The sequence below is a fragment of the Tiliqua scincoides genome, chromosome 2, assembly GCF_035046505.1.
Source record: "Tiliqua scincoides isolate rTilSci1 chromosome 2, rTilSci1.hap2, whole genome shotgun sequence".
Classification (NCBI taxonomy): Eukaryota; Metazoa; Chordata; class Lepidosauria; order Squamata; family Scincidae; genus Tiliqua; species Tiliqua scincoides.
In genome coordinates, this window is record NC_089822.1 from 28,053,858 (window position 1) to 28,077,267 (window position 23,410).

At 42.2% G+C, this 23,410-nt stretch overlaps 2 protein-coding genes and 1 pseudogene across 6 annotated transcripts in view; 1 reads left to right on the forward strand and 2 right to left on the reverse strand.

The window, feature by feature from the left end:
* MAST4 (microtubule associated serine/threonine kinase family member 4) overlaps positions 1–6,565 on the forward strand; it is a 248,515-nt gene extending 241,950 nt beyond the window's left edge. For all 5 annotated transcript variants that reach the window (XM_066616677.1, XM_066616679.1, XM_066616680.1 and 2 more), the window contains one exon: positions 243–6,565. In XM_066616677.1, the coding sequence (XP_066472774.1) occupies positions 243–4,084 (3,842 nt within the window). In that variant the 3' untranslated portion in view covers positions 4,085–6,565. The remainder of the gene's footprint in view (positions 1–242) is intronic.
* A 1,662-nt stretch (positions 6,566–8,227) lies between these two features.
* On the reverse strand, positions 8,228–14,439 carry CD180 (CD180 molecule). Its single transcript, XM_066617783.1, has 3 exons — positions 14,350–14,439; positions 11,245–11,411; positions 8,228–10,538 (listed from the first exon to the last, which is right to left on the reverse strand). The coding sequence occupies exons 1-3, from the start codon at positions 14,437–14,439 to the stop codon at positions 8,810–8,812; spliced, it is 1,986 nt and encodes a 661-aa protein (XP_066473880.1). The 3' UTR covers positions 8,228–8,809.
* Positions 14,440–22,550: 8,111 nt separating this feature from the next.
* On the reverse strand, positions 22,551–22,672 carry LOC136642987 (5S ribosomal RNA; annotated as a pseudogene).
* Positions 22,673–23,410: the final 738 nt, after the last annotated feature.

Genomic DNA, 23,410 nt, shown 5'->3' on the forward strand with positions numbered 1-23,410 from the left:
TAAAGGAGGCAATATGGATCAAGTCAGAAATAGGTCAGATTCAGTCATGCAAACGCAAAGGGGAAAAGCAAACAAGGAAATCCCAAGTTGTACAAATGTTCAAGGCCATTAATTTGCAAACTGTACTGCCTTTGACAAATGCTTTCCTGTTCTGTACATTGTATAGAAAAACTTTCTTTTGTCATTCTTTTCCAGACGTGGAGTGAAGAAGCTAATTAAGTTTTATTTGTTTCTCTTCCCAGGTACAAATTCTTCTCAGAGTAGCTCCCCGAGCTCAAGTGCACCCAATTCTCCAGCTGGCTCAGGGCATATCAGACCCAGCACACTTCATGGTTTGGGTCCCAAACTTGGTGGGCAAAGATACAGATCAGGAAGACGTAAATCAGCTGGCAGCATTCCTCTATCACCTTTGGCACGGACTCCTTCCCCAACACCTCAGCCAACATCTCCTCAGCGGTCCCCATCGCCTTTGCTAGGGCACTCAATTGGAAACACAAAAATAGCTCAGGCCTTCCCTAGTAAAATGCACTCCCCTCCCACGATTGTCAGGCACATAGTTCGACCGAAGAGTGCTGAGCCTCCAAGGTCTCCCTTGCTCAAGAGGGTTCAGTCTGAAGAGAAACTGGCTCCTTCTTATGGCTGTGACAAGAAACACTTGTGCTCCCGCAAGCATAGCCTGGAAGTAACTCAGGAAGAAGTTAATAGAGAAGTGTCTCAACGAGATATAACTCTTCAGAGCCTGGAGGAGAATGTGTTGGATGCCCCATCGCTCACTCGAGTGAGACCTGCTGAACAAGGTTGCTTGAAACGCCCCATTTCCAGAAAGCTGGGCAGACAAGAATCTATTGATGAGCTGGATAGAGAAAAATTAAAGGTCAAGATAGTTATGAAAAAACAAGAGCTGGGTGAGAAACAAGAACATTTGCAAAAGGCAAGCAGCATACACGAACACTTTGGCGAATCAGAAAATCTTGTTACCACATGCCAGGGGGAAAGCAAGAAGACATTTCCGAAACCTTTGGAAAGATCAAATCACTTTGAAATGAAAATAGCAATTCTGGAGACCCAATCAGTAGGTGACATGCTAAAAGACACCCTTCAAAAGAACGCAAATATGAGATCAAATGACAGTATTGCTTCAGATGCATGCACCCCATGTCACGGACATGCACTTAATGAACTCAGTCATTTGTCTTACGACTTCAAAAGACTTCTCCCTCCATGTTCCGTGCAAGATATACTGCCTCATTCACCTGACTATGTGTTGAATGGAAAGGGAGAAAGTGGAGATAAAACCACCCCCACAAAAGAATTTGTCAAATTCGAAAGATTAGATAATAAGGTTGCAAATATTGATTATCTTCGGAAGAAAATGTCCTTTGAAGAAAAAGATGATTGCCCTTGCCCAGCGCTAAAGTCCAAACTGACTTCAAGTGTACATGAATGTCATCAGCTCAATGCAATCAGACCTATAAGCATACAGCAGGATTCCAGCTTGGTAGCTGAAAGCCGATCATTTGTCAGCTGTGCTCCTGCAGCTCAGATGAGCTCTGTTCCTTTTGTTCCCCTCAAAGTCCTGAATGGTAGAGCAGAAACTGGCATGGAGAAACCACCGCTGATTTCCACTGAGTCTCCTGTTAGAAAGAGTCCTTCTGAGTATAAACTGGAAGGGAGATCTGTATCTTGCTTGAAACCAATTGAAGGCACATTAGATATTGCTTTACTTTCAGGGCCCCAGGCTTCAAAGACAGAGGTGTCTTCATGTGCATTTTCAGGAGGCCAGAATGCCAAAAGTGATACTAGGTGTGCCCTACCAGTTGGATGCCAAGGTGGCAACAGTGTGATAGTTGAGTCAACTTATCAGAAAGCAAAGTCACTCACCTTCCAGCAATCTAGGTCTTGCGCATCTGATCTATTGGATGTCCACTGTTCAAAGCCAATTAAAAGTATTCCAAACTCACCAGCAACAGCTGTGTCCATTGAACCACAGTCAGAAAAAACTAGTCTCGGTGCTAACTGTGACCTTTCTGTGAGAATGGCTAACCAAAAGAAAGGGATAATCCAATTTACGGCAAATGAGACTAAATCTACTTGTCCCCCAACTCAGAGTTCAGCCCTAACAGCCAGCAGGTCTGTCGCCGCACAGAGCATCTCTGAAAAAGCCAAACCAAAAGAGAAGAGCGCCTCAAAAGAAGTGTTTGACAGCCATGCAAGGGCTCAACGGAGCAATGACATGCTTCCAGAAAAGCCTGAGGTCATTGATGATTCACTAGCTAAGAGATCTGTTACAGAAACAACCCCAAACCAAGACACTAAACGCATTCAGAAGTGCTCTGTTGATTCAGCTGCTCATCTACAAATGCGCGGAACAGCAAAAGTGCAGGTAACGGGCTCAAGGGTGAAGTCCAAAGATGTGCCCAAACAGTCTGTAAAAGAGGATGATAATACAACTAGAGAACCTGCAGCATCTGAGTTTGGCATACAGAAAGCTAATGTGTATTTCAAACCTGAAGCTTCTCTTCTTCAAAAGTCATTCCAAACACCATCAGATGCTAATTATGTTAGAACAGAAAAACCTATCTTGGGTATAGCTTTGCAAAAGGAAAGTGTTCGAGATTTGGGGGCAAAAGAACAGAAGCAGTCCAAAAATGCACAGCCTCCAACTGGGGACAAAGGCCCTGGCTTTGCTTCTCGACAGCAAGGTGGTAATTCTGATGCTCCATCTGTAAAGGAAACAGGCAACAGGCAATCTGTACCAGTTGGTCCTATGTTTTTTAGCAACCAAGATAGTGTCAGGCCTGCATATTGTGCGGAAAATAGCACTGTTAAATCTAGGCAAGTCCCTGACACTTGTTCCTCTAAATCAAAACATTTTGACAAATTGTCATTGACACAAAAACAAATAGCTGCAAGTGTAAAAGAGAAAGAAATGAGCGTTCAGGTTTTGGCTGGCTCCAGGAAGGAAGGCAAAAGTGTCAATAAGACTGCACTTGATTCTCTTTCCTGCCCTGCAAGCTCTCAAAGAAAGCTAAATAATGAGCATATCCAGGTAGAAAGGCATCTGGTTATAGAACATGGGTCAGAGCCCCCAGTCCAAATCAATAGCGCTGGGCCTGAAAAACATCTTAAATCCTCCAGCAGAAGTCAAGCAGCAGCAGCATTAGTGCCAGAGAACACTAAGCATTTTCAGAGGCAAGAGGTGTCCAGCAGCAGCGACCCTGTTGATCAAAAGCCGCTCTGCATGCGCACCAAGCAAAGCGCACCTTCAAAGATGTCAGCTACAAAAGAGTTTTCTTTGCTGAACAAACAGGTAGACAAGACCCCAGGCGACCAGAGCACCTCTGCAGAAAGGCAACCTGAAGGGAAAAAACGCACCGATGCACTTTATTTTCAGAATGATCATGGGAAATCCGATCCAAGCCTTTCCTTTACTAACTGTGATGCCAGGGGGAGAGCAGCGGAAAAGGCAGTCCTGGGTGGCAGGAACGCTCAAGACACTAAGGGAAAAGGACACATGAGTCACAAACAGCCTGCAGAGGCGAACAAGCAGCACACAGGTAAACAGTCGACTTCAGCAGCTTTGCAGAGTTCATGTCGCGCAGCTGCAGTCACAACAAAGCTGCATGACTGCCCCTCCACCTCCCCCGAAAGCAGACAGGAAGCCCTTGTTTTGCCTTCAGCAAAGGCTAAGCTGGGGCCGCTGGAACCACTTGCAGTGAGCAGCAGGGCAGTGAAAAACCCAACCAGCGCCTCTCTAGCAGACGACTTGGCTGAAATAACTGCAGGCTTTTCACTGTTGGGCCTGCGTTGTACTGCTCCCCCTGTGGAAGAGCATGTCCCTGCTTCAGATGTAGGGGGAAAACTGAAAAGCCAAGAGAAGCCGCACTCTTCAAACACTGTGGACACAAAGGGAAAAGAGCCCACGGCCCCTCAGACTTCTGCAAGGAAACAGAATGTAGGTAAAGAGTTGCCAAAGCCAGGGACTCCAGCTGACTCTCTTCATGCACTTCCTTCTGACAAAGACTCTGCCCGGCAGAGGCGAGGCAAAGACACCTCACGAAGCAGTCCTCACAAAAAGGCCTGATGGCAAAAAGGACAAATGGAACTTCTTTGCGAAAACCTGCCCTGCCCTGTCTTGTCTTACCTTCAGAAATCAGCACTGTGTGTATTTTCTTGCAGAGAAACTTTCAGCGCCGCTTAAGCAGGGTGTGTAAAGAAAGGACACTTTTTTTCCTCAAAATGCCTTCCCAAATGTAACCGGTTAAACTGTTAACATATACTGTATTTGTACAAAAAATAATTTTACAATTTAAAAGACGCATTAGAGGGGAACCAATTCTCTGTACATACTTAATTGCGTGCATTGTTTTGAATGTTGCCCCTCCACTTTTCTGCTGTCTGCAGTGTTTACCTTTTAAATGACCATTGCTTTCTCCACTGGGTTTGCCGTAATCTAAGAAGAAGCAGAATGTCTAAAACTTGGGCCTAGGCTGAACTCACAACTATACAGGTTTGATGGAAGGACAGAGGTGCCTCATTTGTTCAAAGGTCTACTGAATGTTTAAGAAATTATAACTCAAGGGGGTATCTGTGTATTAATCAAGAGCTGGAAGGTGATAGTATTGTTGAAATACCAAACTATAACCCATAATCCCTCTGAGAGGACTGTGCTGGTATGCAGACCCCTTTGGCTGCTGCAACGGAGCCGTTAGTGAGGATGTCATGCATTATCACCAAACTTCTGGGAGCAAAGAGGTCTAAGCTGTGTGGAGCTCGGTTTCCCAGGGCTTCCCAGCCATGCTGCTTGAAGGGAACACTGACTGCAGCTCTTCAATATGCGTGATTTGCCTTTTGCTTAGGGTATTGTCTGGTGATAGATGAAGGGAAGAGTTTCTGTAATCATTCTCAATCCATCCAGTTCACAGTATGGCTTCTGGTCAAATGGAGCTTCCCTGTGTATCTTTTCCCTTCATCTTGTCGTAGACAGAGACTTCAGAGTCTTACTGAGTTTAATTTCTGTTCTCTAGATTCAGGTCAGATTCAGGCCTTTTATGGTGTGGGGTGCAGATCAAAGCACATGTGTTAAATTTTCTATTTAAGTTAATGAATTTGAGTAATCTTCATTATCATCATAGGTAGATTTGAACACTTAGCGATTCAGCTTTCTTTTCTATTTTATGATAAACCTGGTTGAAGTGGGGGGGGGAGAATGTTATCAGCCTCATATCTAGATAACATCTGATAACATTATATTACCTAGCTGGGGCCTTATGTTGTAGCTTGCTGTTTTTAGCAAGTCATCCTAGGTTTTGCATTCTTTTTGAAATACTTTAAGTAGCTCTGTACATCTTGTACTATGGTCTTTATTTGTATGTAAAAGACGTAGTAAATGTAATTTTTTTTAATGAAAAGGCTGGGATTTTTGTAAAAAAAATAAAATAAAACAAAAGGAAGGGACCTGTTGGAGCTATTTGGTGCTAGAATGTCAGTGTCCCTTTTTTTTTTTTGCTAAGCCTTATTTGAATTTTGTGTATTGTGAAATATGTCAAATCTGTCTGATTGAATTTAGAGCAGAAGTTTGGTTGGAAACTTGGACAGCAGCACTCCAGAAAGACGTATACAGATAAATATGCTGAAATGATTGGGATCCATAAACCAATTTGTGAGGGTTTCCTTGTTCTGTATTTCTTCACAAAACGATAATTTAATACTGACCCCCTTCCAGGACATATTTTCCTTGTTTCCCTAATTTTATTCATCTAAGCAGAACATAGTTATGAATTGGTTACTTATAAACTACAACCAGTGTGTTAAATGCATTTCCTTGGGGGAAAAGGAACTAATCCAGTTGGGATTTGGATCATTTTTAAGGGCCTTTGCTAAGAAAATAAAATTACTGACAAGTCCCTGTAATTTTCCATGCAGTGCTAGTACACTCATTTCCCTTCCATGCACTCATGAATTATTAATAATTGGAAGGGAAAAGAAAGCATTTTGAAATGAGGGTCTTAGCAGTCACTGTCTCTATCTGTGTTTTGGAAGTTGAAAAAATCGAACACAAATGCACTCCAAAATCATGACATTTTTATCTGGGAGGTTTTTCATAGTTTACAGCTGCTTGTGTTTAAAAATCTTCCACTCATTTCCTTTAATGCACATTTAGCTCTCTTGTTTACAAATGTATCTTTTAATGTATATTTTGTATAGTGCTTTACCACTTCTGCCAAATATTTTCCCCCATTTTAGAAATGTGGTAGACCTAAACTTGTATTCATGTAGTCCTTGTCCATTGATGTATACCTTACAGTGAATTGTTGGAGATCCTCCTAAGTGTGTACTCTTTTGTCAGTCTTTGTGTGATTGTATATTAAAATGTTCCCTTTGTAGTACTTCCTACTGTAGATTATCAGATTATTAAAAAAAAAGTTTGTTAGGATCTGTGCAATAAAGTGTTTGCAGTCTTATTTTCTTTAAGAAATCCCCATGGATGTCAGAACCATTGGATATTGAATAAAAATATTTATACTTATGCAGTTGCAGAACATTGAAATAAAATTAAGCATGAAAGGGAATTGAGTTTGTTTCTTGAATTCTCATTAACCCATTTTTGACCAGCCCACAGGTATGTACATTTGGTCCCTGTTGCATATATGCAACACTGGGCAGAAATAGCTTAAGTATATGATTTTAATATACATGAAAGAAGCAGCAGCATGGTGAAGTCTGTTCAGTTTCTCCCCCCCCCCCACCCTGTAAAACAGGGTGTCAAACATAAGGCCCATGGGCCGGATGTGTCCCCCGGAAGCAGTTTCTCCAGCCCCCATTATAATTGGGCTCTCCCAGCATAATTGTTCATAATATCTTGGAATTATGAACAAGATTTGCACATTTTCTGTTCTGTCATTTGCAGCTAATGCATTTCTATGTGAGAACAAAATGCTTATTTCTGGCAATTATCTGCTTAATGATGTCACTTCCTGCCACCAGGAGGTGCCATGAATGCTCTTCAGCCAATTATATGAAAAGAGTTTGACACCCTTGCTGTAAGACATTGCTCATGTACTGCGTTCATGGTTAAATGATAGCTGTGATGTTGCCACAAGAAGTAGTTTTGTGTTTAGATGAAGGGTGGTGATTGTTTCGGTTTGGCTGAGCAAACCTTCCCACTACTGGAAGCTTGTCAATTAAAATTTCTGAGTTGCATTTTTGCAAAGACAAAACCATGCACAACTTTGTGCATAAAATCATCTGAAACAGACACACTGTGACCTTTGAGTCCATTTTTTTTCCCTTTAGGGTCTTGCTTCTGCTTTTACAGTGTGATTACGAGAAAGTGTTGATGTGCTGCTTTGTTAATGTGCAAAATGTGTTTACATTTTGTAAGGAGGAATATAGAGCATATCTGTGACCTGCTGAAATATATGTAGCATTTGTTGTAAGATTCATCTTTACATTTATTGTCCTTTTTAAATATTGGAATTGAAACACTAATATTATTAAGAAGAAAAAGACAGTTTAGAAATAACACTGAGGAACATGCAAATGGTTCCTCATTCTAAAGTCTTGTAGCTGGTAACACTGCACAAGCTTCATTAAAGAAGCACCTTGTTACCGGTCTAAAGTTAAGAAAAAATAGATTTGTTGATCTTTAAGGAATATTAGCCAAATGTAAATAAAACAAAAAAAAATTTCATTCACACTCACTCTTCACTTGCTCACAAAAGAAATATTTGGTTAATTTGTACTAAATAAATAGTAAAGAGGGAATTTTCATTTTAAAGCCTCTGGAGATGGGTAACTCTTTCATCACCTGGCAGGGGATACATGGTTGAATGAAAATCTTTTCCTTAACTTGTCACCCGATTATGGCTTCACATACATCACCATTAGTGTATTAGTTATGACAGATACACATGACCAAATACAACAGCAGTTCATCATGATCTTTATGCCATCCTTCATATAGAGAAGTTCTCTCATAGAATCTTCCAGAAAGCTTTGTAGTACATGTATTCTGCCATTAACTTTTAAGAGACAGGGACTACAGCCAGTGGCCCTGACATGCTAATCACATGTTTATATATAAAGCGGGGGAGGAGGTATACATGAACTACAGATGTATAAATGATTGAGAGAGGAAGCCTGCACCATCTTACCTCACTACACTCTTCCTTTGAAGCATTTTTAATCCAGCCCATCTCTGAAACCAGAAGTCAGGCTGGGGATGGAAGTGCTTGATGCAGTGGAGATCTGCTGTGCCTTACTTTGTGTATTAATGGGACAGAAGATGGCTGCTATCACATCTGGTTTGGCATAGTAATTGTCCTCACTTTCTCCTCGGAGAGAACATTTTAAAAATGAAGAAAAAGTAGGTCCCATGCTGTTCTTTGTGGTGTATTTCATCATGGGCCCAGATAGGTCCCCAGACAGACATAAGACAGATGAGTCATTCTTCTAGTGCCCTGACGTTTTCTCAAGCTTTTGTCTTCTGCAGTAAGCAACGGTGCATGCAATGTGGTGCAATACAATCTTTCTAATCAAACCTGGACTGACCTCTAGACAAAAATTACTTTTAGCCTTTTTAGCTGTTTTGCCACCTAGGTGACCAACTAATTGGAATGGGTTGTTGTGCATCCTGCTACGGTTGATTGTGGTTTCTTACTCTATCACCAAGTCTTTCTTTGCAGCTCTGTAAGGGAAATGAAGAACATAATATGACTTTTTTTTTAACTTTGCAGTAATTCTTTATATGCATCTTCCTAATAATTTGTTCTTTGAAATTGCTGTCATATGCCTTTGTCCAAGAGCCTTAAATGCGCTGGTACTTTCTCTTAAAAAAATATATGAGCAAAATGAAGGTCACTACAAGTATTATTGTCACAACAAAAATAATCAATATTACTTGTGCAGTACTATACCCACAGGACAGATTTACAAAGAAGAGCTGAGTGCCCATTAGTGATTTGGGCTCCGAGCACAATGTGACTTCAGAGTCTTCAATTTTATCTACGTTTTGCCTGTACCACGTTAATAATCCCACATTGGAACAGGTGCACTCCAGTGGATTGTAACTTAAATTGATTACGCTCTGGCCAGATAGGGTAGTCAACGTATCACGTGGGATGATATGGATCTTATTACTGGCAAAATTGAGATAAATGTTTTTGAGACTGAAAAATGCCTCTGAATTGAATGCAGTAAGTTGGTTGTGACTCAGATCCACGTGTGTTAGTTTCTTGAGAGCATAAAATGTTTTGCTTTGTATAGCTGACAGTTTGCAGGAAGATAAAGTCAGCACTTCTAAATTGGGTGTCTGTTGAAAGAGGTGGTCATTCAAGATGCCGTGTTCAAAGTCATTCCCATTCAGAGCCAGGAAGACAAGGCTCCCTAGACCTTGCAAGATTTGCTGAATGTGTGGACCAACTTGAGAGTAAGAAAGGTTCAGCATCTGCAAAAGATGCAGATTGCGGAAAGGTCCTTGGGGAGCATCAGTGAAAGTGTGTGTGGATGTGAGATCCAGAACTCTCAGGTTGGCACATTCATTAAAGGCTACATCATGGAATGAAAGCTTGTCATTATAGCTCAGGTTGAGGTGTTGCAAGCTACTCAGACCATGGAACTGTTTACTACAGCAGTCTAAGCTTTTTATGTGACTGTTGCTCAAGTCAAGATGTTCAAGCTTTGACAGGGGTTCTAAGCACCCCGAGCCCAAATCCAGCGACTTAGAATTCCCAGAGATGTAGAGATGAGTAAGGTATGCAAAAGCAGAAGAGCAGATATTGCAAAGGTGCTCAAAATTGTTCTTATTAAGATTTAATTCTTTCAGCAAGTTCATCCCAACGAGGTTAGCAGGTAGCTCCGTGAGGGAAGTGTGGGTCAAATCCAGCTTCTGAAGCTTGGCCAAACAACGAAATGTATTGGTAGAGAGGCCAAGGAAATGGCGATGCTGCAGATTGAGGTAGTCTACAGAGATACTGCAGATGTTTTGCAACATGGTGTCGCTGATGCTGTCATCCCCCAAACTGTCTTCAAAAGTCCCAAGCCAAAGAGCTGTCGCTCTGGCATCTTGCAACCCTTCCAAGATCACTGAAATGTTAACACAACCACCAAAGTCCAAACTGTAGAAAAAAATGGAACTAAAAGCCCTAGTTTCAACATATGCAATGTTGTTGCCTTTAAGAATGAGAGTCAGATTGCTGACTTGCTTAAGTACCATGATATCTTCAGTTGATATTTTTTGTATGATATTCATCTGAAAATCCAAATATTTGAGATTCCTAGTTGGAAAGTTGGAAGGGAGTTGTAATGATTGGATGTGGTTGCCTCCCAGTATCAGAGTCTCCAAGTTATCTAGGTCCTGCATTGGGATAAATGTTAAACTGGTAAGTCCTGTTTGGGTTAGGTCAAGATGCTTCAGAGAATATGGTCCTGTGAATGCCGCATCTGCCAGAAACAGAATCTTGTTTCCAGTCAACACAATGGTCTCCAGATGAGAGTTGCTTCCAAAGGAGCCTCCGTATACCCAATTGATCTGACACCTTAAAATAAAAGTACAATAACTCAGTCTCGGAAAACAGAATTATTTTTGCCTAACCTTGGAGAAATAGCTCAGTTTATTCTGACTACATAGACTCTGCCACATCCATGATGTTGATGATATCATTTGGTGTGACAGGACTTTATCCTTCTTCCACTCATCTAGCTGCCTACCCATATCCCCCTCATCTGCTTACTCTTCCATTATAGAATGGAGAGAGGAAAAGAGACTCTCTCCCTTCTTTGGAGATCCATTTCCTACCTCCACAATAAAGTAAATAAGCAGATGTGTATGGGGCATAGGATTTCACTTGTCCAACTCAAAAGCCAAACCTTGCTCCATCTCCACCAGCAAGTTGGAATGTAAGAGGGAGATAGCACTTTAATTAGAGTTAAATGCATTTGTCAGAACAGGTGACTTTTTCTATCCATACTACTAGTATGGTCTGGTATTAGTAATATAACAGCATCTATTGTGAAGATTGTGTCTAAAAGTTAGTGTCAAGTCATTAAATAAGTTTCTGATAATGATAAAATCATACGATAACTTGTAATGAAGGCAGGTTTTAGAAGATGAGCGTTTGACTACATCATGTCCTTGTGTTTTGAAGTTTATGAAACTTGGTGGCTAACAGGAAAGGCCACTGACTTGAAAAACTGAGAGTATCCATCTAACTTGCTTTGTGAGATGACAACAGTCTACCATACCTTGTTAAGTCTAAATACACCAGGTCCTTCAGCTTGGTGAATGTTGAATGTTGAAGTGAATAAAGAAAGTTAAAGCTGAAATCAAGGACTTCTGTTATGGAAGGCAATTGTTCTGGAACCTCTTTCAGTCCTAAACCTTCGCAGCTATAGCTTCTGTTGGCAACAAGCTGTGAAAATAATAGAATTAACACACATTACTTCATGCAAAGACACTGGGTGTTGCTTTTGACATAATGCACCCCATTGTGCCAAGTTAGTAATTAACAGATATTTACATGAGTGCAGAGGAAGGGAGAGCTCTGATTGTCAGAAACTGAATCCTAAGGAGTCAGTTTGTTAGCAACTTCCAGCTTTTAAGCTAAGCTGTAGCGGTTAAAGCTTGATTTATTATAGTTAAACTCAATCAGAAACATGAGTTAATCCAAAACTGAGAAGGGAAAATTTAGTATATACAGATATAAACTGAGAATTCAAAATAAAATTTAATTTTCTATGTAAATCTGTAAACCACCACCAAACACCCCCCCCCCCCAATTTGGGAGCCTCCCTTCATTTGGAAGCCTTTTAAAAGAGATTTATATATTGATTATTAATATTCTTTGAAATTTTTATGTGTTTCATTTGTTATGTATTTTTTCCTTCTTTTGTTGTTGTTTTCTTTATTCACTAATAAGGGAGAAGGAAAATAATGTTCATAGGGGCGATCATACAGTGAAAGAAAATGCCCACCTAGTGAGTGCCATTTCCAGCCATGTCTTTGGTTCCATGACTCCAAACATCAAATGGTTCACAACCTTCAGTCCCGAAAGACTATGGTATAAGCCTACAGCACCCAGTATTCCCTGGCAGTCTCCCATCCAAGTACTAACCAGGCCTGATGCTGCTTAGCTTCTGAGATCAGATGAGATCAGGCATGTGCAGGGTAACAATTCTATTGGTTTATGACAGAGTTCACAGAGGGATCTTCTCTAAATGCTGTGGTTATTGCTGATTACTGCTCTGTGATGTAAAGTGGGGGAGCTGAAATGACATCCTGCGGGGGCTGCGACTCCTGATGACATGGGGAACACAAAACTGTCAGGGGCAGGACTTCTGGTGTTTGATGGGGGGGGGTGGCCCCTCAGGGCTGGCCTTAGAAGCTGCAGGGCCCAATTGGAAATACTTCTGTGGGGCTCCCTCTAATTTTTCAGGGCCCCTCCACTAAATTTTTTTTAGCTCTTAGCTTGAATGGAGCCAGACCAAACAAGAAACATCTGTTACTTCTGTGCAAACGGATAGGACTCCTGTACCTTTCGGGGTTGTACAGAATAGGTGCCTTGGAGGGCAGCCAGAGGGAGGAGGGAGCACACAACCAGCCCACAGTGCTCTCTAACTCTCGCCTGTTGCTGCCCAGTCTGCAGCAACCTGCTCTGTAGTGAGACGGGGGAGAGGGTGGTGCTGGGAGCTGTGCGGGTGGGGAATGAGTGAGGCACGCATGTTGCCGCCTGCATGGCATCAATTTTTGGGCCAACTGGAAGCAGTGGTAGGTGGGAGCTGCTTCCGAAGTGACCCAATTTGGGGATAACTGGAAGCAGCTGTGGGCGGGAGCCGCTTCTGAAGTGACCCAATTTTGGGCCAAGTGGCAGCAGCGATGGGCAAAAGGGCAGTGCAGGGCCCCCACCATGCGTGGGCCCCAATTGGGCAAAATCTCCCCAATTGCCTGAAAGCCGGCCCTATGGCCCCTTATTCTCCTCCCAGCCCACTGAGATCTATTTAACTGGAATGAGATCTTTGCAGGTGATGATCATATGAAAGTCAGGCAAGCTGAAAGAGACAGCAAGGGCAATGAGCAAACAGCATATAGAAGCACTGCATTCCTTTCATAATGTAGCTCTTCTATTGTAATGAAAGAACAGATGTCATGAGATCAAAATATCGTAATATAGTGAGAGAAAAAGAAGCGCACAAATATATTGCATCTCCTGATTTTGCATCTCATGGTACTTTGGTACCATGGACATTTCACATTTAGACATTTAGTAGTGTTTTACAATTAGTGTATGAAAAGCTGCCACCTCTTAAAAGTGATTTTTAAAATATATGCAAATGTAACGCTCAAATCTTCCTTTTGCTCTTTCTGCATGTCACGCAGGTAATAGCTTGATGAGGTGAAGCCCTGAAAGCTGTCCCGAGCTGGCAATGTGGATGTGAATTGTCTTCTACAATAACACTTAAAAAAAAAAAAAAAAAAAGCTTTCTTGCTTGTGGCATAAAGCGTGCAAAGGGAAAAGCATTCCTCCAAGGTCTAGTTCTACAGAAATGAGACACACTTAAACTGCATATAAAACCAAGCATCTGTTCCAAAGCCCACCCTGCACACAGATTAAAGGCACCACTGGTCTGTGGCATTCCCTCTGCCCCCCCCCCCCGCCCCCGCCCTGGAAAATGTTATACGAACTGCAACAAAGCAGAGGTTTTTGATTTTCTTCACTCGTTCCTATGCATTGCTTGTTTTAAAGTTCTAGTGTGAGAAATTTAAAGGATTGGGAGTGGGGGAGAGAAGATCTATCTCTATACACACTCTTGACCACAAATAGAGACAATACTTCCGAGGGTATCTTTTTGCTTGTCTCCATTTTTAACACGCACCACATGTGATTTCAACGTGCCTCAATCAATACCAAAATAGACACTGGCCCCGATTCAGCTAAACAGGCTGCTCTGTTGCAGGCATGTTTGCTCAGAAGTAAGTCCTACAGTGTTCAAAAAGGGGGCTTACTCCCAGGTAAGTGTGCGTGGATCTTTAGGTGGTTGCATTGAACCCAATGGTGGGATCCAACCATAGCTTTCACTTAGATATAATTGCAATTAATTGTAGTTGGACTGGGGGCAAAGCCTGTTGACCTTCTGACAAAGAAGAATCCCCTAGAAAATATTTTCCTGTCTGTTGCCAGGTTCAGGGAATGTGTTTTGAAGCCACAACTGAGATTTTCTGATTGATCCATGGCAGTGTTTGCGCTCTCTCTCTCATGTTAGCATGCAAGTATTCACCACTCCAGATTAATTATTGATTCTTTCTGAAAGACGCTTTTGCCCCAATAGAGAGACAAATAAGTTATCACTCACCTCAGTGCACATCTTATCTGCTGGCTTGGTTACTTTGCAGCTAACACCTAAAAGCCCCATCAGCACCCAGCAGTACATGCGGCAGGCCATTAAGAAATTTTATTAGCTTCTCCACACAGACGCGCTTCAGTAATGGAAGTCAGATGAAAAATAATTTTCTAGAACGTGGCTTTCGAAAGTTTTGTTAAACTGAAGGCTTGACTGAGCTGCACGGTGGTGGCAAGTAAAACAAAGTTTCCTCTTGAAGACAAGTGAAAGCACGAACTTTTTCAGTTCCTTCTTTCACTCCCTAGTTCAGATTCTTTATGCCACTCCTGTTGCATAAAGTGATGGAAACTATGGGGACATTCCAGGAAAGAGGGTGAACTTACAGAACAGATGTACAAAGAATAGGCTGCTTCTATACTCATTGGGTGAGCATTCCAGCTGAAGCAAGCTGTAGGTTCCATAATCATCAAACCCTGAGAACCTGTCACTGGTGAGTGTCCCTCTTTTTGTTTCCCCATGAAAATAATTCCATATTTTCCTGAGTGAATCATGAGGAGCTCCAGCAGCAAATAACAGATAAACCAATAATTTGGGGGAAACAAAGGCGCTCCATCTGTGTTGGTTGTGCTAGAGCAGGGATGTCAAGCTCATACAAAGGACCAATGTTAGCATTCATGGTCCTTCATAGCATTCATGCTATGGGCCAGAAGACACATAATTAAGCAGGAAGTGAAGTCATTAAGCAGATGATGGTCAGATTTGTTCTCACATAGAAACTCATGAGCTGTAAATGACAGAAAAGAAAATGTGCAAATCTTGTTCATGTTTTCAAGATATGAGCGAGCCCAGTTATAACGGGGAGGAGGGGTTGGTGGATAAATGGCTTCTGGGGGGGCACGTTCAACCCGCAGGCCTTATGTTTGACACCCCTGTGCTAGAATGTAGTTTTCAGTGTCCATTTTTGTTAATCAGTATGATTTATTAAGACAGCATTTGGTCAAGCAATCTTTTTTTATTTTTTTATTTTTTTGTTAGATAATTTGTCAGAGCAAGTGACAGTTCTGACCTTGGTCAAGCTGGAAGCTCCAGCTTCTTCCTCTAACTTTAGTAAGCTAACTTCCTTTTTCTGTCGCTAAATCAGTGGCTGATGCCTTGTGTGTGATTGATAGCAGTATCCTTTTCAGTCAGTACTGAACTGTGCTAGATCAACTGTGCTAAATAAACATGATTACCTTGCCCTACTTCAGTAGAAGGGAAATGAGGCCATTACTGTTGTGAGGTCTTTACTGCTTTTGTTCGGAAAAGACATGCAATCTGATTGCTTTGTAAGTTTTGACATTGTAAAAGCCCTGCTTAATGACTCTGGAGGTGAACAACCGACTCTGGACCAAGAATCCCTGCTTTGTGATCCCTTCAAAGGAGCCTCTTGCAATATTGCTGCTTGATTTGATCCCTGGCGTGGTGGCCTGACAGCAGGTGTTGCCAAGGCCTTGCAAGTTTTGCATAGAGGATATTGTTCAATGAGCCTGAAATGCAAAGCAGTGTGAGCCTTCTGTTGCACAAGCACCAGATGTATTTGCCCATCCATGTCAAGGTCAGCAGGAACCATATGAATGTGTTCTCCAGGCCAGAGCTGAGTTGTTAAGTACACACACTTAGAAATGCTACAGAGTCGTTAGTTATTGATCTCCCCTCCCACCAGGCACTTGGCAAACAAAGTCTAACGTGATGACGACGGATGGGAGTCCTGGGCACCTAAACTGCTGAACAGAAAACTGCTTCACTAATTCAGCCAATTGAGCTTCAAGCAATCAAGTCACCATCTGGACAGAATCTAACTTATTGCCCAAGAAGATAAAGACATCTGGACTTCCTGAATGCCAAGGACATGCATGCTTAGTCCCATAGGCTGTAGGCTGCAGCCAGCAGCCAGACTCATGCTGACAAGTTTTCTTAATTATACTGAAATAATTTCAACCTGCAAGCACCAGGCATTTCCCTGCTTCAATAGGTTAGAAGGATCATGTTTCACATGGTGGAACTGGAAGATCTTCCATTTTGATTGGAGGGAGCCAATCAGGGTCCGGTCGACCTATAAATGGTGTAGCTTTCAGTCTTTAACTTGAAATATTGGTTTTATTATTATTTTAAATCAGAATGCATTTTCCATTGAAAATAGCATATTTCTGGAAAGTTCAAATATGCATAATGAACTAGCTGCGATCTACCCTAGACCAGAAGTCTACTGTAAAACCGAGAGTTTTCAAGTCTCCAGTTGCTGGAATGTAGTGGAAGAGCAGTCCGAAATGAATAATTGAGTCTGGAATTGGGGCACTCTGGAGCTTTGCATATTGGGGATTGAAGCTGTTCAAATCCCATGTTTTTATTCAGACTCCCTCTAAAACTCTGAATTTTGTTTTTTTCATTTCTCTTCCGCCTCTTAGCAAAGCTTTCACTGTAGCTTAAGGAACTAGGCACTGCGAGCAAGACACTGGGAACCTAATTTTGCAATTATAATTTTATAAAAATGTCATCATTGTAAGGTGGTTTTGCAGAAAGCTTGTAACTCCACCAAAAGACTCTCTCAGTTGATCACGTGCTTTGGGGTAATGGCGCTGTGGGAAGCGACTGCTAATTTTGCAATTTCCTTGGGTTGAATCCAAAGATGCCCCTGAAAGGGATGCCTCGCTCTTTGTGCAAGAAAAGTGAAGTGAAATCCAAACATGCTCTTCTGCTTGCACAAGAGTTTGTGCAACCTCTTGCAGAAGCATAGTCAGGAAAATGGATCTAGGAAGATAAGAGATGGCAAATAGATTAGCATCAACATCAGCCAGAGAAGTCAACTCCTTTGCAAAACCACTATGATGTTATGAAGGGGAATTAGGTCCTCCCAGTGCCTTGCTTGCAGTTCCTGATTCCGCACTGAGAGCTTTGATTAGAAATGAAATGATTAAATACAATTCAGAGATGTTGATGCATGTAGACAGAATTAAAAAATGGGAATTTAACAGCTTCTTGACTCAAAACCCATATGGGATCCCTGCTGTGTCTTGGGTGACAACTACAGCATGGGAGAGGTTTCCCATATTCTGTTAATTGGTGAGTACATTGTGAGAATGGGTATTTCTCAGCCAGCACATTGGTTGCAGGCTCTAGTCATTGTTTTGATAAACATAGATGAGAGCATCTTACCACTGATAATCAACTGTCAAATTTTTTGGAACTAATTTACTTTAAAAATTCCTTGATGTCCAAGACATGGAAATATGGACAAGGGGCACAAACATAATTATGAGCATGGTTGTCCTACCACACGACCCTGTGTGTGCCAGTGGGGGAATTGGATGGGACCGGGGTGCTGGCTAGCAGGACTTAACCCTTTCTTCCAGCACCATTATTTCTGTTTCCCCATCCCCCATCTTGTGATTGTGGGGTGTGATGTGCTCAGCTCAGAGTACTTAACAGGTACTATGTTTTTTTCCCCAGCAGGGCAAGTACAAGATTTGGGGATGTGGTATGCAACTTGGGATGCAATCCTAACCAACTTTCCAGCATGGGCATAGCTGTGCCAGTGGGGCATGTGCTACATCCTGCCCTTGGGGGGTGGTCATGGAGACCCCCTCAAGGTAAGGCAATGTTTGTTCCCTTACCTTGGAGTTGCATTGCCCTTGTGTCAGTGCTGAAAAGTGGGTTAGGATTACAGCCTTAGATGAGAAAAATGTTGTGTAGGGGAGAGGGTCAACAGCCCCCCCCAACACCTTGGCCCTGATCCAGTTCTTCCTTTGGCTGCTCCCCCCTTTTCTTAAAGGAATCACTGAGAATTCTAATTACAGACCTCCTACATCATATCTAGTTTGACCTTCAGTAACTCTGTACAATGCTTTCATTTCCTTATCCCCATAGCAAAGATGGGGGATTTATAATGCTGCACAGCTGTGATTTGAAGCAAGCCACATAGTAAATTGTGGCTAAGTTGAGATTTTCAACATGAGACAACGTAGCTCATATTTTTGTTAATTTAAAATACAGCTGCTTCATCTTTCGGACAGAGTCCCTCAATACGCCTTCCAAAATTATTAAAATGTCAAAGGATAAAATTATACAGTTGCACACAAGGAGGTATCTCTTTGCCACTCCCCTACACCCTTTATAATGAATGTATCTAATTGGCTTTAAGTGCTAAGACATGTCTTAAAACTGGGTATTCTGGTGACATCTCAAATCAGACTGTATTTGAAATGCTTCTGACTTCTTTCCATTTATAAATCTGGTTTTGGCAGCTGTATACATTACTAATAGTAAATCTTTGTTTAAGGTCACCGTAGTCTGGCCACTCATCCCTGCAGCTCTGAAAGGGTGTTGTAACATACTCAGCAAGAGCAGAATAAGGTCGGACTGCTAAGTTATCCTGCTGTCCAGGGATCAGATCACAACACACGTTCAGTGCTACCAACTGAATGTAACGGAATTTCAATAACACTTGCCATTAAAACCAGTGGTTCCAAAGTCCTAGTCTTTGAAATAACTAGAAGCTTAAATCTTACTGTCTTATAGTGAAGTGACCCATACATACAACTGGAATTGGGTATTAAAATGGAAAGGTTGCTTATGATTCTCTGTAATTGAAATGTCAGCGCCTTAAGTGCATGCATTTGAAAACAATACTCCTTAGGCACAGACGTTTGGCATTACTGCCATCTAGTGTTCAGTCACAATTAGTGACATTGTACAGTGGGAATTAGGCTCAACCGTTATCATGCTGCCTGAGAAATCTCTGTCTAAGATTTATCTTTGCTTTGCTGCCACCATAGAGGATAGCATATGGTCTTAATCTTGAATAGAGTACTTTGTGACTGGGAGAGGCAAAATTAGAAAGGGTATCATCAAGTTCAAGAGAATGTCAGTATGGTTGGCAAGCAGAGTCAAGAAAGCTGTAAAAGGCCAGAGGGTTTCTGTCAGAAAACAGTTGTCTTTCCCAAATGAAAACTGAAAGGAACACAACCTCTGGCAAAACCAACATAAATTAATGTGAGCCAAAGAAGACTTGAGGAACACACTGCTAAAAATATCAAGACCAACAACGAACATTTCTTTGCATGCATCAGAAGGGCTAGGCTAACAATTGGACAAGAGTAAAGTAAAAGGCGTGCCAAGGGAAAAGAAGTTGTCTGCATGGCAGGTAAATGCATTTTTTGCATCAGTTTTCAGAAGATGCTTGGCAGATACCCAGGCCTAAGCTGACTTTTTCATGGAGAGAATCTGCAGAAACTGGTCAAATAAAAGTGACAAGAGGTGAGGTTCTAGGATTAGTGAAAGTGTCCAGGCAGCATCCACCACCCAAATAAAGAAAATTCACTGGGATGTGGCTGAATTTCAAAAGTATCTATGTCCCTGAAATTAGCTTCTATAGAGGGTTGGAAAGTTAAGACTGTAATGCTGATTTTTAAAAGGAATGTGGAAAAAGTCAGGAAATGATCCAGTAGGAAAAAGCCAAGAAAGGATCCAATGATCTGACCTTTGTGAGGTCAGAGCTGATCTCATTTGTCTGTACAAGTCCCTTCCTTCTCGATCACTGCCCCTTAGCTTTTCCCACTGTTTGAAATCTTTATGATATGCTAATTAACAGCCTTTCGGACAACAAGGGTTGCTCTGCTTGTTTTTGAATGTAGTGGCCTGGGTCCATTTTGATTCCCTCTGCTTTTTCTCCCTTTACCCTGTTTTACCGAGATTGTTCTCATCTAACATTTCCTCAGTGATTTCACCTTGAATCAGAAATAGTAACCTCCTTTACACATGGTTTGATCAGTCACAATGATGAAAGAATGAGTCATCATCCCTTAGAAGTCAGCATTTCATTTGAGACATCGCTGGGATGACAGTTGTTGGCTGCTAATGAGCTCACAACGAACTTCATAATCTGAAGCGGTGTTGCCTTTTTTCTTTTTGTCTTCCTGTCACCAATATTATTGAATGATTGAATATGGAAATTGGGCCAATGGTAATGGTTTCTCTTTTATAAATAAAAAAGCAGTTGCTATTATAGCAGTGGGAACACTTGAATAACATTATAGAAGCCACTTTTCCTTGTTAGTGTATTTGGACAGGATCTGAATAACTGCCACTAGTTCTGCATACCAATTTGCAGGGATGGGCATAGGGCTTTGGACTTGAGTTTTTGGAATAGCCCTGTAGGGCAAATTCTTGGGGGGAGGGGTTGGTGAAGAGGAATTGGTCAAAGAGGTGGGGATCTATTATTAAATGCAAACAAATAGATCTTAACAGGTTAGCGCAATCCCATAGATGGCCTGGTATAGCGCATGTATATGCTAACAGAAGAAATGATTTTTGCAGATTTAATTATCATGTGCATCTAAGAATGCACTGCTGTGATCTTCCTTTCTGAACCATGACATAGTCAGACAAGGAATTATGACAGAGAAAACCTAGAAACTCTTGTGGCAGTTCTAGCTGCAGAGAAAAGGGACAGGCAGTCTATCTTTCTGCATATCATGAGAGGACCCCAATATCATCCACAAAATTTTGGTATTTATTAGGAATATTCCTATCTGGCCTTTCTTTTTTATTTCTAAAGCACCCAAGGTGATGCACATTGATCAAATTATGTAATCATCATCATCATCATCATCATAAAATAAAACAAAAAGAATAACTGACAGCAAATGTTCAGTTGCAGTCTAAACTCTAAAGGTTAGATTTAATTCCTGCATTTCAATCTAGATTGGCTGCCAAAGCAATGCTATTTCTCAGGCACTGTGCTCCATACCCTAAAGACAGTTGACAACAGCTATCACTCAGGTCCACCGTGCTCCATTTTGGTGAGGCGGGTCCAAGTAGATCCATTTCGTGTGATCCCATGCCGGTGCCCCTGCATCGCTACGCAGGGGCTTGTGCTGGATTGGGCTGCAAGTCTGGTGAATGCCAGAATGAGAAACCATCTGGGAATGTGCATGTATATTGTCTTCGCTTCATGACAGACAAAAGGTAGGCTACAACTGAAGTGAAATAAATATTCTTTCAGGTCATTCTGTGGCATCTCTCAAGTAATCAGAGAAAAGGGGACCTTTCCTTTTCTGGACACTTGTCTACAGAATTGAGCCACAAAATTTCTCCGTTACTGCCACTATGTCTTGATGTTAATATATCCACAATGGTTTTTCTTTTCTCTCTCTTAAGCACCAGTCTTCGTGCCTTCATTCTCAGCTTAAGGAAGCATAAACCACCACTTTCCACAACAAATTGTCCTCCCTAACAGGTGCTTTTCTTGTCCACTGTGGTGATGTGCTCAGAGCTGGGAACATGCGCTATAAGATACAAGTTGTTCCCACCAGAAAATATAAGCTGCTCCTTATCCTTCTCGGAGAGCTTGGAGATAAGCCAAGACAGAGAGAGAGAGAGAGAGAGAGAGAAGTGGCTGTCAATCTGCAAAGGCGCCTTTCTGAATAGCTTCCTGGAACAGGGATTCGTCAGCCTGAAAAGCTGTTCTTAAGGCAAACAAGAGGTGGCAGGAGACCCACATCACACTTAATAAACAGACCAGTTGCTCCCAAACTACCTGTGCGCTTTCATGAGCCAATGTGCAAGGAATATCAATGGGTCTTAATAAGCCATTGTGTCGCTGTTTAGCATTTTTTCCCCTGGATTTGCTTACCATGACTAAATGAAAAGAGGCACAATTGCACTTTGGGGACGAGCCTTTTCTCACCAGTGGAGGTTTATAGTGATAAATGATGGGAAGTGAGAAATAAAGAAGAGAAATAATTGCTTCCAGTGATAACATCTTCACAGCTTGCCTCATAAATTATTCCTCCAGCTTTATCAGTTGCTTCTATTAATTCCTTTTGTGGTAGTTGTTGTTTCTAAGCTGCATTAACAATACCAATGTGATTCTGTTGCCATTGGACCAAGATCTAAGTTATTGCTTATACAGAATACGTATAGACCGGTAATTTTCAACCACGGTGCTGCGGCACATTGGTCTGCAGGTGTGCTGTGGGACCTTGGACCATTTGTAGGGCCATTGGGGATGTGAGCCCCTGGCCAGTAGTGCAGTGTGCCTTGTCGATTGTCCAAAAACTGATGGTGTGCTCTGGCAATTTTAGGGCCTTCTCAAGTGCCACGAGATTAAAAAGGTTGAAAATCCCTGAATCGACGATAATCGTTGGCAACCTTCAGTCTCGAAAGACTATGGTAGAAGCCTACAGCACCCGGTATTCCCAGGCGGTCTCCCATCCAAGTACTAACCAGGCCTGACCCTGCTTAGCTTCCGAGATCAGATGAGATCGGGCATGTGCAGGGAAACTGAAAGACTCTAGACCAGGGGTGCTCACACTTTTTTTGGCTTGAGAGCTACTTTGAAACCCAGCAAGGCCCGGGGATCTACCAGAGTTTTTTTACAATGTTCGCAGCTAAATAGTGCGGGGCTTTGTCCCTTACCTGGGAGCCACCTTACCATCACCTTACCATCAGGAGCCACCAGCAGCTGCCCAGCATTCATTGGAGGTAGTGGCAGCTGTTTTGGTGCTGCTGCAGCTCTGGCTGTGGGGCATCTCAGGATTGGGCTGTAAGGCTGCAATCCTATCCACATTCACATGGGAGTAAGCCTCATTGCCTGTAGTGGGACTTACTTCTGAGAAGACATGTACAGGATTGAGCTCTAAGTTCCATTGAACATAGTCGGACTTGTATTTGGTTAGCATGTACAGGACTGGGCTGAAAGACCACATATTTTCGCTGAGTATTTCCTACAGGTTGCAAAACACAGGTGTGCAGAGCCCTCCTCTGATTGCACTCCACACACCCTGCGGAATCTTTAATCTGACTGCTGGCTGGTGGCTGAGCAGCCAACTTGGGGGGTTGGCTGGCCTGCCAGGCAGCCATCCGTGTGTCCCGCTTGCTCCCCTTTGAGGCGTCTCAGTTCTCAGGGAATAACCAATGCACCTGCCAGCACCAGTCAACGTCTGAGCTGAGGAGTGCAAATGAGGCGCTGAATGTCTCCTGGCTCCACAGCCCAAGCCTATGCGTGTCTGCACAGACGTCAGTCCCATGAGAGTCA